The 16,075-nt window shown below is 42.6% G+C and overlaps 2 protein-coding genes across 3 annotated transcripts in view; both read left to right on the forward strand.

Moving 5' to 3' along the window:
- The first annotated feature begins 3,182 nt into the window (after positions 1-3,182).
- The window catches only part of POC1B (POC1 centriolar protein B), a 92,039-nt gene continuing 79,146 nt past the window's right edge, over positions 3,183-16,075 (forward strand). For both annotated transcript variants that reach the window (XM_058568688.1, XM_058568690.1), the window contains exons 1-2: positions 3,183-3,273; positions 3,802-3,886. In XM_058568688.1, coding sequence (XP_058424671.1) covers positions 3,259-3,273; positions 3,802-3,886 — 100 coding nt within the window. In that variant the 5' untranslated portion in view covers positions 3,183-3,258. The remainder of the gene's footprint in view (positions 3,274-3,801; positions 3,887-16,075) is intronic.
- On the forward strand, positions 3,918-7,786 carry GALNT4 (polypeptide N-acetylgalactosaminyltransferase 4). Its single transcript, XM_058568687.1, has one exon. It carries the CDS (start codon positions 4,396-4,398, stop codon positions 6,142-6,144), a length of 1,749 nt encoding a protein of 582 aa, XP_058424670.1. The 5' UTR covers positions 3,918-4,395; the 3' UTR covers positions 6,145-7,786.

Genomic DNA, 16,075 nt, shown 5'->3' on the forward strand with positions numbered 1-16,075 from the left:
ACATGTCAAGCCATGCCGTGGAGGCATCCCATATAAAGTAGAGGAAGATGAGCATGGATGTTAGCTCATGGCCAGTTTCCTCACACACACAAAAAATCAAATATGGAAAAGAACCATGGGAGAAGCAGCTTGGAGTAATAAATGTGGACAGTGGAATGGAAATAAAGGAGATATTATTTTTTTCTTTTTGTAAAACTTACTGTTAAAACCTTGGCTAGGATACAGAATTTTACATATTTACAATATGGTTGCATTCATGCAAAAGGTATCATGACTTAGTGACTAAGAGAGTGCGGTCTGGAGGCACTCACAGAAATCCAAAGCTCTACACTTGCTAGCTGCGTGCCTGGGGCAAGTGACTTCATGCCTCTTCATGCCATTTCCTCATCTGTAAAATGGAAGTGGTAGTAATAATAGCATCTCTCCAATAAGATCCTCATGAGAATTAAATGTCAAAATTTGTAAGGTACTTAAAAGAGTACCTGGCATGTAGCGAGCGTATCACAGGCAGTGATCAATTTGTAAAAGTCAACTTTTAGGTGATGGGACACTAGGTGATTTTTTTCTTCTAAGTAAAAACTTATATTATTTGATAATTGGAAAAAGTCAAAAATTTTTTTTACTAAAAGACAAAGATCTGTACTTAAAAATCTCTCTCTTTTCTTTTGACCTAGTTTCTACATCTCTGACTTTTTCTTTTTCTATTAATCTGCTGTACCCAATTTTAGACATATCTTGGCTGTGAGAAATCCTGAAGTCTTGGTCATTCCTCAGAGTTTCCAGAATTATTATTATTTTTATTGTGGTCAAATATGCATAATATAAAATTTACCATTTTAACCATTTTTAAGTGTACAATTCACTGGCATTAAGTACATTCACAGTGTTTGGCAACTATCACCACTATCTATTTCCAGAACTTCATCATCTCAAACAGAAACTCTGTACTCATCCCATTAGGCCATAACTCTCCCTTTTTCCTTACCCCCAGTCCCTGGTAACCTCTATTCCACTTTCTGTCTCTATGAATGCAACACCCATTCAAGGCATCTCATATAAGCAGAATCATACAATATATGTTCTTTTGTGCCTGACTGATTCACTTAGCATAAGATTTGCAAGGTTCATCCATGTTGTAGCGTGTTATCAAAATTTCATTTTTTATGACTAACAGTCCATTGTATGTACATATCACATTGTGTTTATCAGTTCATCTGTTGGACATATGAGTTGTTTCCACATTTTGGCTACTATGAATAATACTGCACATGGGTGCACACGTATCTATTCAAGTCCCTGCTTTCAACGACTTTGGGTACACACCTAGGAGTTACCTTTTTGAGGAACTTCCAAACTGTTTCCCACAGTGCTATACCATTTTACCTTCCCAGCAGCATCCAGCATTATTTTAAAGTATGTCAGGCTTCTTAATTATTTATTTTATTTTATTTTTTTGCTGAGGAAGATTGGCCCTGAACTAACATCTATTGCCCATCTTCCTCTTTTTGCTGAGGAAGATTGTCCCTGAGCCAACATCTGTGCCCAACTTCCTCTAATTTGTATGTGGGATGCTGCCACAGCACGGCTTGATGAGTGGTGTAGGTTCGTGCCTGGGATCTGAACATGCAAACCTTGGGCCGGTGTCAGGCTTTTTAAAAGCAAACCTAGATTGGGAATAAACATAAAACTTAGAGTCCTGCCATAATTTGCTGACAAGTTGCTGGTATCAACAGTCTTGATGCATTAGTTCCTAGACTAGAGCAATGTTTCTCAGTGCACACAGCTGAGAGTCCTATGGTACTCATTTAAGGGACTTGTTACATCTGTAGGGCCCGGGGTCCCACCTCATATATGTTGAATCAGCATCTTTGGGAATGAGGTCCCTAAATCAACATCATTCACTAAAATGAGAGACTCAGAAACCCAGATTGTTGAGTTCTAGATTGTTGAGGGCAGGGGAAATATCTCAGTCACCTTTGTATCCCTCAGAGCCAAACATAGAGCAGATATTCAACAAACATACACTTGAATTAAACTAATACTGCAATCTAAGGCTATTTCCTATCTGCTTAATTCCTATATATAGTATTCATTAAAACTAAATTCTATCACTGGACAACTAGTTAGAGAACCTATAATTAAGGTGTGTAGTATATCTTTCATTTGCATAGAACATGTATCTTACCAGCTGTGGTCTGTTATGCCATCTTATGCTGCCAAGAATCTTTATTCTATATATAATTTTCAGCTGAGTCCTTCATGCTTCGAGGCAGGGTAGAAAAGGATATGAACTTGGAATTGGAAGAGCTGTCTCTGTGTGTTCTTTGACAGTTATATGTAAAATATCTAAGAATCAAGTTTATAATTTGTAAAAGTAAACTAGCAACATTTTGTAACTCTATCAACTTCATAGTGTTGCTGAGGCTCAAATGATATTATGTGTAAGAAAGCCTGCTATAGAAATGGCTATAGATATTATGTGGCCTGATAATTTACACAAAACAAAAAAGTATGTTTCTTTCTAAGTCTTCCTAGAAACTTTAAATATGCTGCTGTATAAGTTTTCTGCTCTAACACATACACAAATGAGCGGATTAAAATAGAAACACATAGTAGAAAAACATTAAGCGGATGCACAACATTCATTCATTCATCACGTTTATCCAGCATCTATATTTACATATCAAGCAGGGTACTGTGTGAAAAATACTGATTAAATAAATTCAAATCTGTCCTCCAGAGGTTTAGTTCCTTTGCATATAATAACCAGCAAGCTGCCCTACTTCAAATCAAAGCTCCCTCCCCAGTGACAACAAGCTGTCCCGCGTCCGTCTGAATTTCGCGGGCGCTGTCCCTTTAACGTGTAATAGAGCTCTAATTGCATCGATCACAGACTCATTATCCACTGCCTCCCGTCGGTCTAATTCCCATCCCGGTTACTACCTTCCTTCTTGGCGTCAAGCCGGAGTCAGCGCGAGTGTTAGTAAACGCTGGCTTTGGTGTGCGGTCGCACCTGACCCACGGGCGTCCCTCCTGCCAGCTGGCGGAGGCCTGGCTCTCTCCCGCGCCGGCGGGGCCTCGGGGCTCGGCTGGCCACGCCTGGAGCGCGGGGTTTGACTGGGCCGCCGTTGTTGTAGTGACCGGGAGGCGCCGCAGCTCCGGGCAGACGGTTCCGGGCGCCGCACGTTCCCCCCTTTCCCCCTCCCCTCCTTCCCCGGTTCCCCCACCAACAGGAACCCGGCGCCGCCCGCTCCTCTCATGGCCTCTGTCCCGGTAAGGACAGGCTGGGGGCGCCACCGCAGAGCCGGTCCGGCGGGCTGCGGGGCCAGGCCGGGGCCGCGCGCGCACCTGGCGGGAGGTGGAAGCAGGTGTCCGCAGCCGGGTCCCGAGCCCACCTCGCCCGGGGCGCCCGCGTCTCACCCTCCGCTCCCGGGGCGTCGGGAGCGCCGAGCCGGGCTGCCGGGCCTCCTCCCCGCGTCCCGGAGCTCCGGCAGAGCCCGGCAGCCCCGCGGCCCCGGAATTCTCCGAGGGTTCCCGTGGAGCGCCTGCGTCAGAATCACCTGGGAGGTCTTGAAGAGTCCCGCAGCCGGCCCCGCCCTGGGCCCGCGGGCCTGGGCACGAGCGTTCCAGACCCGCCGCCCGGGGGCCCGGGCCGGGAAGCGCGCGGGGAGGCCGGCGCCCGCCCGCCGCCCGTGTGGCCGTCCCCGGGCCGGGCCCCCGGGGGAGGGGACGGCGTGGATCCCCGGGCCCCCGGTGCGAGGTCTGCACCCGCCCTCACACCTCGACGACTTTCCTTCCCAGGAGGACCCGGTTCTGGAGCGGTACTTTAAGGGCCACAAAGCTGCCGTCACCTCCGTGGACTTCAGCCCCAACGGCAAACAACTGGGTGAGTTGTGCTCTTGTTTTTCCTGCGATGAGGCAGCCGCTCTCCCGGGCGGGAACCGTGCCGCCCGCGGGCCCCGCCGACGGTGTGTGGCCGGAGGCCCGGGGGCACGGCCCGGGGTCACCCCGGCCCCCAGCCCGCCCCGCAGAGGCGCCCGTAGGCCAGGGCCTGGCCGCCGACTTGCGCGAACCAACCACCAGGAGGCGTGAGCGGGCAGGGGAGGGGTTTGTCGTCCGCCCGGGGAGGGTGGGGTGTTGGCGAGAGAGTTTGTGGAAAGTTGTGAGAGCAGCAGGAGGAAGTGGGGAGAGGGGCTGGGGCTGTGCTGGCGGCCGGGGACCGGGAGGTCTCAGGTGGCCCCTGGGAAGCATCTGTGGCTGGAAGGGAGCCGAGCGCCTGCATGAACGGAGGGACCTGCTCGGACGGTCGCTCCTACCTGAGCCCGGGACTCCAGCTGCAGGTCCCGCAGCCCTGCCTCTGCGTGGTGACTCCGGTGACCGCGTCTGCGCCCAGCCATGAGGATCCGGATGGCCGCGAGGTGGACCTGGGCAGGCAAAAGCTGCCTGCTGCTGGCGCTTTTAACAGTGGCCTATATCCTGGTGGAGCTCTCGGTCTCCACTTTCCATGCCTCCCCAGGAGCCGGCCTTGCCAGGGATCGGGCACCAAGACAGCTCTCGGACCCCGGGGAAAAGGCAGAGGATTTGTCTCGGCCGCTGTATGAGAAGCCCCCTGCGGATGCCCATGCGCTTGGGGAGTGGGGGAAAGCCAGCAAGCTCCAGCTCAACGAGGGCGAACTGAAGCAGCAAGAAGAGCTCATTGAGAGATATGCCATTAATATTTACCTCAGTGACAGGATTTCCCTGCACCGCCACATTGAGGATAAAAGAATGTATGAGTGTAAATCCCAGACGTTCAACTATAGGAGACTTCCCACCACTTCTGTTATTATCGCTTTCTACAATGAAGCCTGGTCGACGTTGCTCCGCACCATCCACAGTGTCCTAGAAACTTCTCCTGCAGTCCTTTTGAAGGAGATCATCTTAGTCGATGACTTGAGTGACAGAGTTTATTTGAAGACGCAACTTGAAACTTATATCAGCAATCTTGACCGAGTCCGCTTGATTAGAACAAATAAGCGAGAGGGGCTGGTTAGGGCCCGCCTGATTGGGGCCACTTTTGCCACTGGGGATGTCCTCACTTTCCTGGATTGTCACTGTGAGTGTAATTCTGGTTGGTTGGAACCACTTTTGGAAAGGATTGGGAAAGATGAAACAGCAATTGTGTGTCCTGTTATAGACACCATTGATTGGAATACTTTTGAATTCTATATGCAGACTGGGGAGCCCATGATTGGTGGGTTTGACTGGCGTTTAACGTTCCAGTGGCATTCTGTCCCCAAACATGAAAGGGACAGGCGGAAATCGAGAATTGACCCAATCAGATCGCCCACCATGGCTGGAGGACTGTTTGCTGTCAGCAAGAAATATTTCCAGTACCTTGGAACATATGACACTGGGATGGAAGTGTGGGGAGGTGAAAACCTCGAGCTGTCGTTTAGGGTGTGGCAGTGTGGAGGTAAATTGGAGATTCACCCGTGTTCCCACGTGGGCCATGTATTCCCCAAGCGGGCACCGTATGCTCGGCCCAATTTCCTGCAGAATACTGCTCGGGCAGCAGAAGTGTGGATGGACGACTACAAAGAGCATTTCTACAATCGGAACCCTCCAGCAAGGAAGGAAACTTACGGTGATATTTCTGAAAGGAAATTGCTACGAGAACGGCTGAAGTGCAAGAGCTTTGACTGGTATTTGAAAAATGTGTTTTCTAATTTACACGTTCCAGAGGATAGGCCAGGCTGGCACGGAGCTATTCGCAGTATGGGGATCTCTTCTGAATGTTTGGATTATAATTCTCCCGACAACAACCCTACAGGTGCTAACCTCTCGCTGTTTGGATGCCATGGTCAAGGCGGCAATCAGTTCTTTGAATATACTTCAAACAAAGAAATAAGGTTTAATTCTGTGACAGAGTTATGTGCGGAGGTTCCTGAGCAAAAAAATCATGTAGGAATGCAAAATTGTCCAAAAGATGGGTTCCCTATTCCAGGCAACATTATTTGGCATTTTAAAGAAGACGGAACCATTTTTCATCCACACTCAGGACTGTGTCTTAGTGCTTATCGGACACCTGAGGGCCGACCTAACGTTCAAATGAGAACATGTGATGCTCTAGATAAAAATCAAATCTGGAAGTTTGAGAAATAGAAGAGTACAACAGTACTTTTGTCCTGAGCTGACAATAGCTTCAGGAAAGTCAGAGCCTTCAGAGAGCCTCAGGGAAGATTGTATTTTATCAGAAATCACCCACAGGTCATCTGTGAGAGCTCTGTAAAAGCTGTGGTTCGTTTGGGTATGGAATACTGAAACTGGGTGCCCAGAGAGAGTTGCTGTTTAATATTTCAAAGCGCCTTACTTATGGGTTGTTTTATTTAAGAGCCTTGTCGATATGGTTTCTTACTTCTCCTTAACGAAGTTGACTGTGAATAGAAATACACAAAACATTTACGTGCCAGCCTTAATATTAAAGAATGTAAAAATCCAAGCAAAATGTGGGATGATTTATGTTGATGGGTAAGTTAACTGCACGTCCCATTTTTAAACAAAACCTGTAAATGTGCAGTTTGAGCTGTTTCGCTTGTATCTATTTGCTGTTTTGATTGTACACAGAATTTAAATTTCTTTTAGCCAGCACATTAAATTTTAGGTTTTGTTTATTTTTTATTCTAATTTTCCTTTAATCAAATAGAAATCAAAGAAAGTTGATGTTAAGGAGAAAGGCCTGGTTTAGATATATGTGTCACTGGAAGAGGGCGTGAGTTTGTGAGTTTGGATGTCTTTTTAACATATAGACATCTCAGAAAAATATATCCACATCTGAATGGAATGGGGAGATATTTACATTCTACACTTTGTAAACTTGAGCTATTGGACTTAACTGATCTATACTGATACCTCAAATGGCTCTGATTTTGTAAGCTGTCCCCTCTGTGAACTTGCTTGTGTGTGTAGGGTGTTTTCTGATTGCACTTCCTTAAGTTATGAATGTACTGGAGAGGGACTCATTCAGAATACTGTGCTTCCCTTTGTTAATGCTTAATCACTTAAAGTAAACACAATTGAGGGCTCTCTGAAGTTCAGCTCCACTGTGTTTACTGAAACGTGTGAAACTGAAAGTGGGCCCAGTTCTACAAAGGCTGTGGAACTCTTAGAGCAGTTCTTGCTGAATAGGACATTTAAGGATTTATCTTAAGAAGACAAGGAAGAAAGACTGCCTTGGCAATGGTGAATGCCGCCTTCCAGCGTGTTTTCAGCACCTAGCACCCGAGCCTGGCACTCAGGCGGCTTTCAGCGAGTGGGTGAATGAATGACTGAATGAATGAATGGCTCAGCCTAGGAATGTGACTTTGGTCAAGTCATTTGACCAAATGACTCAGTTTGGGCCTCAGTTTCCTTATTTGTAAAATGTGGGTGCTGGACTAGATCTCAAAGATCTTTTCCAGCTCTGAAGTGTTATAAGTGTACATTACACCTGTCTCAGATTCAGTTGCTGTGTCATCTTGACAACACTTTTTATCTCTTCACCTTTAACATAGGTATGTTGTTCAGTCCAGTTTTGAAGTGGAAAAGAGAAATGGTTTTAAAAATTAATTGAGCTGAGCTCAACTGACATGGTTTATTTCGGGTTGAGTGGAAAGTTGTTGTGGTCAATGTTTGTATTCATTTCATTTTGATAATTGTTGAAGCAATTTTTGTTTCTATCTTTAATCTTTCAAACTCTAAAAGTAATCTTTTGGGCTAAGAATGTAAATATTTCCCAAACTCAATTATATGAGAAGTAAACATATGTAAAAAAAAAAAATAATAAATAACATATGTTAAAAAAAAAAAAAAAAGTATTTTTACAGGTTTTATTCCAATGTTATACCCAGAAATCACAGGCTGAGTTTAGAATTAAATCTTAATTAATTCACTTTGGTCTAAATTTATGAAAAATGCATGCTCCATAAAGAATTAGTTCACAGTACTCATAAGTAAAAAAATTTTTTGGTGTCTACTTGGTGACTTGGAGAGTAGGAACTTTGAAAAATCTGAATTAAAAAAAATTTTTTAGGATAACCATTTCAAAAAGTAAAATTGCTATGTATCTTGAATACTTTGTTTCTTCTTTGCTTCTTAAAATGAAAATGTGTTAATAACTTTCACTAAGTTATCTAGCACCCTTAAAGTTTATCAAAGAATTGTCCAGAATCCACGTACAGTGTGCATGGCCCTGGGTGTAATTTAAGAAGAGTTTATAATAATGCTCTGAATTTTGCAAAAGGGTTGATTGGCAGCAGATGTTTTCCTAAACCCGCCCTCTCCCCTTGCTCAGTTCCCTTTTTTTTTTTAAATCACCCTTTCTCTTTTTATTTATTTTTGTTGTTCTTCTTAGCCCCCTATGAAATGGGAGAACTAAAATGGATATATTCTGTAAGTACCTATTGGAATTATTTTTATTCTCTTATCTTGCTCTTCCCGTCAAAAGAGAAAGGGAGCATTGAAAAGTAAAGTACTTAATTCTTTTTTTACCTTTTGCCTAAATTGCAGGGTGTGACCCATTAATCTTTTTGGAAGAAATTTTAGGTTAGTGCTTTATTTATATGAATAGTTCGGAATAGGTAGGCTATTCATTCCTCACAATAGTGTAGATATCAGAAGAAGGAGACTTTTGCATTTTCATATATAGGCATTTCCAATTTAATTCCAAAAACATACTGTAAAACTACAAACAAAATATATTTTGATTCCCTACTTCTAATTTCTTGGTACCAAAGCTCTCTTTTGCTGTAGACAATTGAGTTGACCTTTTAAGTTAATTTACATGCTTAATAACAGTTTTAGTAAGATATTTGGTAGACAAGAAGTTTCAACTTTAAATAGTCGCTATGTCATTTAGTGTCCAATTCTATGAATAGATTGACTATCTAAATAGGCATTTTTAGCAGTCATTTAAAAAAAAAAGATAATCTAGGCATCTGCAGGATCTCTCTAACTAAAAATAACTTGTTTATAAAAGAAAATTTGTCTCCTCACCCAGTAGTAGGCTCCTAAGTATTTATTATATGTTGGCGAATCAAACTTTTCTAGGTTGAAGACAAGAGGTTACTTTTAAGTTGTGTAGTCTTAGTTGCTTTAGGGTCTCAATTTTAATTAATAAAATACTTAGTTTTGACTTGTTTGTTCTTTTGAATTGCTGTTTTAATAATATTTTTAAATGAGCGCAAAGAATGTTGAGGTTCAGATTAATCTCTTTTGAACGATGAATTTTTTTCTGTGTGATGAGTGGTTTCCATTCTTTTTTCCTTTTGTTAATGGTATTTGCAATATTGATTGACATATAAAATAAAATGTATGCCTAATTATTTTTGCAAATGGATTCTGATGATTTTAGTCTATGGGATTACTGTTCCTATGTACACATTTATTGATGATAACAGAAGTAAGTTAAGCTTGTAATTCTTTTGCTTATTTGAAAATGCAGACAGTAGAATGTAAAAAACGTCAAATTTCCTGTGTTATTTTGCACTGTGTCATTAACCAGTAAGTATTCTGAAGTGTGTTAGCACTATTAATGCACTAACTACTCATAAACAAACTGGAAATGATCGAAGGATACTATAAAAGGAAGCAAGTGGGCACCTGGGCACGTTAGCACCAATTTCAAAACCCTGGGCTGAAAAGAAATATGTCTGCGCTTTAAACTGCCTAGCCTTACACTTCCCTCACCCTTCTCTCTGCAGCAGCCTGTCCCTAAGTACAATTTCTGTCCACCAGTAGCATATCTCTTCATCTTTAGTGATTCCTGCCTAACATCCTGCACCCCCGCCTCTCCCCGGCCTGACACACTTCCTGAGAGTCACCAGCCTGAGGACTCCTTTATCCATCAGATGTCTTATGGCCACATTTAGGATGTACATAGTTGAGCTAAACATATTCACTGATCTCTTGTTTTTTATATGGTTTAAAAAGTTACTATAAATACGTGTGTTATAATGTTGCTCTCTTACTATGTGACTGCAATCCTGTGCAAATCATTTCATCTCTCTGTAGTTTCAGTTTCATGAATGTGCAAAAAGACTGGAAAATCCGTAAAGACAGTACATTAGTGGTTGCCAGGGACTGGGGGAGGGAGAAATAGAGAATGCAAATGAGGATGGGTTTTTTTGGGGGGTAGAGATGGTGATGAGAATGTTCTGAAATTAGATAGTGACAATGGTTGTACAACTTTGGGCAACAGTGGGCAAAACACTGAATTACACACTTTAAAAGTGTGAATTTATGATATGTGAATTATATTTCAATTAAAAAAAAACTTCAAGGGAACAAAAAAGGCTAGAGAATTTCGTGTGTCCCAGAAAAGATTTCTTTTTCTTTTTTTTTTAATTTTATTTATTTATTTTTTTCCCCCAAGGCCCCAGTAGGTAGTTGTATGTCACAGCTGCACATCCTTCTAGTTGCTGTATGTGGGACGCGGCCTCAGCATGGCCGGAGAAGCGGTGCGTCGGTGCGTGCCCGGGATCCGAACCCCGGCTGCCAGCAGCGGAGCGTGCGCACTTAACCGCTAAGCCACGGGGCCGGCCCAAATTTCTTTTTCTATGTCCCTCTGTGCATACTAGACTTTAAAACAGGCCAGCAGTATTTATTATTAATACTTGAGTAATTGTGTAATTCAGCAGAATTAAGGAAGTTGGATATATCCAACTTATTATTAGGCTGCAGATGGAAATCAGTTTGTATTGGAGTTTCTTCTAAAATTTCAGGAAAACCTCAGTCCTTTTGAACAGGTGGTAGAAATTGTTATAAAAGGTGAGATGAGTTCTGTCTATGAAGACTAGAGAAGTCCTTCCAACTTGCTAATAATCAGATACTCCTTTTCCTTTGGTGCCCAGCTTGATCACTTTCCCAGGCTGGCCTGGTCTACTGCAGGCCAGCGGTGTCCTCAGCTTTCTGGACACCATTCTAACCCATTTGTTTGCACTTATCTGATCCTGTTCAAAGGGGAATGGGAGGTACTCTATTTATTTAGTACTCCTTTATTTAGTTAATGCTTCTGTATGCCAAATGCTGTTCTGTGCTTGGGTATACATACAGAGGTGTACAAAACAGGTGCGCTTCTGGAGATGATATGAAGAATTCACAGTCCAGTGATAGAAACAAATATTAATAAGTAAACCCACAAATCCCGTGTAGGTACAACTTGAAACAGGAAAATAGTTGAATGCTGTGAAGAAAAGGAACAGGGTGCTTTGAGGATGATAACTGTGGTGACGTACTTAAGTTTATGGGGCCAAAGAACACTTCTCTGTGGAGGTTATATTTAACTCAAGACCTGAAAGAGGAGTTAGCTAGGCAAAGACTAGAGAGAGAATATCATATGCAAACACCAAGGGTGGGAAGGAGCTTATCCTCGATCAAGGAAATAAAAGAAGGCCAGAATGGGTAGAGCCTGTAAATAAAGGAAGAGAGAGAGCTTTGGGAGATGACGCTGCAGGGGAAGGCAGAGGCAGCTTGGGCAAGGGCTTGGAGGCTATAGTGGATTAAATGGTGGTCCTCCAAAAGATATGTCCATGTCCTAATCCCCGGAACCTGTAAATGTGACCTTATTTGGAAAAAAAAGTTCTTTGCAGGTGTAATTAAGTTAAGGATCTTGAGAAGAGATCATTCTGAATTATCTGGGTGGGCCCTAAATCCAGTGACAAGTGTTATAAAAAGAGACACACAGAGGAGATAGGAGGAGAAGGCCATATGAAGCCAGAGGCAGAGATTGGAGTGATGGAGCCACAAGCCAATGAGCTCCTGAAGGCACCAGAGGCTGGAAGAGGAAAGGAGTGAAATCTCCCCTAGAACCTTTGGAGGGAGTGTGGTGCTGCCAACACTTTGATTTTGGACTTCTGGCCTCCAGAATTGTGAGAGAATAAATTTCTGTTGTTTTAATAAGTTTTTGGTAATTTGTTGCGGCAACCACAGGAAACAGACAGAGGCCACGTTTTAGGATTTTGTTCTGAGAGTCGTGGGAAGTTGTTGAAGGATTTTAAGTAAGGGAATGACATAATCTGACTTATACCTCAAAAAGACCACTCTGGCTACTATGTGGGGATTGAACTATTAGTAGAGAAATCAATCAGGAGCTATTATAGTAATATCAACAGGTGATGATGGTGGTTCAGGCTAGGATGGTGGTCTTGAAACTAGGATGTCGTCTGGGAAACAGAGAAATTTGGGAGTTATTGGCATATAGATGGTATTTAAAGTCATAGGAATAGATGAGATCAGCTGGGAAGAAAGTAGAACAATGAGGGCAAATGGCCCATGTCTTAGTCTTAACGATCTCCAACCTTTAGATCAGAAGAGGAAGTAACAGAAGAATCTAAGAAGGAATCATGAGAAAGATAGGAGGGAAAGCCATTCCAGTAGAGTATCATGATAGCCAAAATCTAGAGTGGGGGAGAAATGTTGAAGAGAGAGGAGAAGATATTAAAAAGTCATCAGAGAGTGGGCGAGGGAACTATTGCAGAATTGAGCACTGCTGGGCAGTGTGGAAGATCCATGTGAAATTAGTGATCATGAATTTACAGTGTTTTCTGTCTGTCTGTGGTGTATCTGGCAATTGTCACTGGCACAGATACAGACCCATAATAGGCAGAGTGGTTGGGATTTTGCCAGGGGAATTTGAAGGAAGGAGGGAGAGTCAAGGGATGGAATAGATAAGAGCAGGATTAAGGTTACAGATTGGAGAGTGAAATGAAGATAGTGAAAAGAGAGCCTCCGTGGAGAATATAGGGCAGTGGATTGGAGCTCTGGATGGGATGGAGGCTGCTGAACAGGCAAGCTGTAGGAAAGCAAGCTGTCAGAGAATGGGGGTTTCAGTGAGTGGTCTGGGAAGTGTTCAGGTGCTGCTGGTGACAAGATCCAAGGTGTGACCACAGAATGGCTTGCTGAGGAAACATGGAAGAAAAGGTCTTCAGAGAGGCCCCTTGGTCTGAAATGTTCTTCACCTCCTCACTCTTTGCTTGGCTGGCTCCACTTAAAATGCCACTGATAGCTCTATCTGAATTAAGTATTCTGCCCTCACACAAAATTCTCATCATGACTTCCTGCTTTATCCTTGATGTCTCTTAGCACAATTTAAAATGATGTGTTTGTCTGTTTGTTGACTTGTTTGGCGCTTCTCCACTTGAATTTAAGCTCCTCATTTAGAGATTTTGCGTATTTTGTTACTTAGGATTCCTCCTACCCCACCCACGATGCTTTACATGTTGTAGGGGTGAGATATCTGTTGAATGAACTAATAATACCAGGAGTTGGAACAGAGAGGAAGACTGTGACCTGAGCTAGGTGAAGTGTGAAAGAGAAAATTCTCTCTTGAAAGGGTTTCAAGGAATTTGGTGTCCCCAAGCAGAGTCAAAGGGTAAGTAGTTAAGAGGGGGAGGGACTTTTAGAGTGGAGGGTGTGGATGTAAGGGGGATCATCTAGTGGGGGTTCCTCTGACCCAGTGGTAGCCTTTGGGGAGTAGAGAAGGCATGGGTGTCAGGGTCAGCCAAGGGGACATCCAGAGCATTGTGGGAGTGAGCGTGCGTAATAATTGATAACCACAGGGGCTTAAGGCTTAAACTTCTGGTCATGACTGGAGGAAACAGAACATGAAGCATGTTGGATTTATTCTCAATAGCCTCGTGGAAGGTGGTGAGCTCTTGGGTTTCACAGGATGGGTTGGGAGGTAATTGGAGAGGAGAGGATGAGAGAAAACAATAACCTATGAAGTGTTGTCATCCTTTTTTATGGATACAGAGAGTGCAAGTTCAGTAACTTTTCTAAAGCTGTGTAGCTAGTAAGCAGCAGAGCCTGGCTGAGGCTGGTCTGGAGTCTGATTCTGAGCCACACTCTTTTCCATTAGGCCAGTCAATCTCTTTCCCAGAGGGCCAGACTCAAGTTTATACAAACATTAGAAGAGTTTGAAAGTATTTTCACAGAGTTTGCAGAATCTGAGCTGCACTTTAGAAGTTTCAATTTAAAGTTATATAATTTAGCGTTTAAGTTATCACTTAAAAAGCTATCACTTTTTTCCATCAAAGTTACCTGGTCATTGACTCAATCCCTATTTAACCTGTGGGATGTTTGTAGAATAAATGATGGCAAGGACAAGTTAATTTCTCCTTTTTCTGACTGAACAGAAGCAGAATGAAATTTGGAATTTTAAAGTTATTTTTACCACAGTGAAATGATAATAAAAGTTTGTCAGAAATTCTTTTACTATTATGATTTTTGATGGCAACCTGTGTAGTAGCTTTGTTGAAGCTTCTCCTTCTGTTGAAGTTTTCAAAATTACTCCCAAGTGCTCAAGTCATCTAGTGTATGCACTAAGAGGCAGTAGCAGAGTGCACTGTTTCTCAAATTTCAATGTGCATCAGAATTCAGTGAGAATGTGGTAAAAAAAACTCAGATTCCTGGGTCTCACTCCACGGAAGTAACTTACTAGAAATACTCATTTTTAACAAATGAGTTACCCCAGTAACTCTAATGGAGATAATCTATAAATCTCCAGTGCTTCTTAAAGCACTGGGTTATTGGTTAAAAGCCCAGCCTTGGGAGTCTGTTAGAACTGAGTTAAAAATGGAGATCTGCTGCTTTCCATCTGCATGACCTTGGGCAAGTTGCTTCACCTCTCTAAGCCTCATTTCCTCATCTATAGAAGAGGGATAATGATATTTACCTATGCTTGGGGCTGGCCCCGTGGCTTAGCGGTTGGGTGCGCGCGCTCCGCTGCTGGCGGCCCGGGTTCAGATCCCGGGCGCGCACCGACGCACCGCTTCTCCGGCCATGCTGAGGCCGCGTCCCACATACAGCAACTAGAAGGATGTGCAGCTGTGACATACAACTATCTACTGGGGCTTTGGGGGGAAAATAAATAAATAAAAAATTATAAAAAAAAAAAATGATATTTACCTATGCCATTATGAGGATTAAATAACAGAATGCTTATGAAGTCCTCAAAGGTACTTGGCGCATAGTGACAACTCACTAAATGTTTGTGTTGTTGTGATTGTCAGTCCTCATAGAGATGTGGAGTTTGAATAAGTTAAATTTCTCCAGATTGTCATTACTAAAGATTATTTTTAAAGCACCCACAGCTCCTTTTAGACCATGCTTACACTAGCAAGCTAATTACTTCTTGTCAGCTAGAAGCAAAACATGCTTAATTATTCCCTCATTCAGGACAGAGAAATTTTAAGTTAGTGCTGTCTTAATTATATTATTATTCAGTGCTTGGATAGTACAAACTAATTCTGAAAGTATTAGATGGAGTACTGAAGTTTATCTAGTTAAGATTAGAATATTGTCTTTTTAATGTGCAGTCCTCTCCCTTATTTCCGTCTGGGTTTATGGATGTGTATGCCTGGGGATTACATTTTGTTTTTCTTTTCTCAAAAATATTTATAGAGAACTCCTCATAGATTTCCTTAGGAGATGTCTTTGTTTATTTTTCCCTGAAGAAGGCAGTCTGGTGTTTCTTTTGTGACCCCAAAGAGCAGCATGAACCTGGAAATGCACCAGAAGGTACAAAATCATGGTGCCCTGAAACTAGAAGGCTGAGTTTACTGCTGGTAGTGGATTATAAGGAGGACATAATCAGGGTAGAAAATATATAGAGGGACTTCTGAAATAATTGAAAAATTCAAGAATTGCTGTATGAAGGTGATTTGAATTATTGGAACTCTCTTGAATAGGGAATGAAAAGGCTTGAGAGGGATAGAATCCAAATGTACAAAGTTGTGAAAGATACTATATTGTGAACATGGACCTTTTTGTAAATGCTAAAATATGTACTATTTGACCCATCAATAATTTTGGAGGGAATTTATCACAATGATGTATTTGTACATATCAGAAATAACACATGTATATTACAGCATCATTTGTAAAAGGACCAGAGTGTAAACAGCCTAAACAGGGCAGACTGGTTAAATAAATTAAGATGTAGCTACACACTAGAATACTATGCAGCTATTAAAAAGAATAAAGCAGACTTCTGTCTCCAGTCATGACCAAGTAATTGGTAACCAAACTTGCCCTCCCACTAAAAACAACTGTAAAACAA

This window comes from Diceros bicornis, chromosome 25 (assembly GCF_020826845.1).
Source record: "Diceros bicornis minor isolate mBicDic1 chromosome 25, mDicBic1.mat.cur, whole genome shotgun sequence".
Lineage (NCBI taxonomy): Eukaryota > Metazoa > Chordata > Mammalia > Perissodactyla > Rhinocerotidae > Diceros > Diceros bicornis.

What these genes read in the sequence shown, in the direction of transcription:
- GALNT4 (XM_058568687.1), top strand. Translation starts at nt 4,396, where the DNA reads ATGAGGATCCGGATGGCCGCGAGGTGGACCTGGGCAGGCAAAAGCTGC.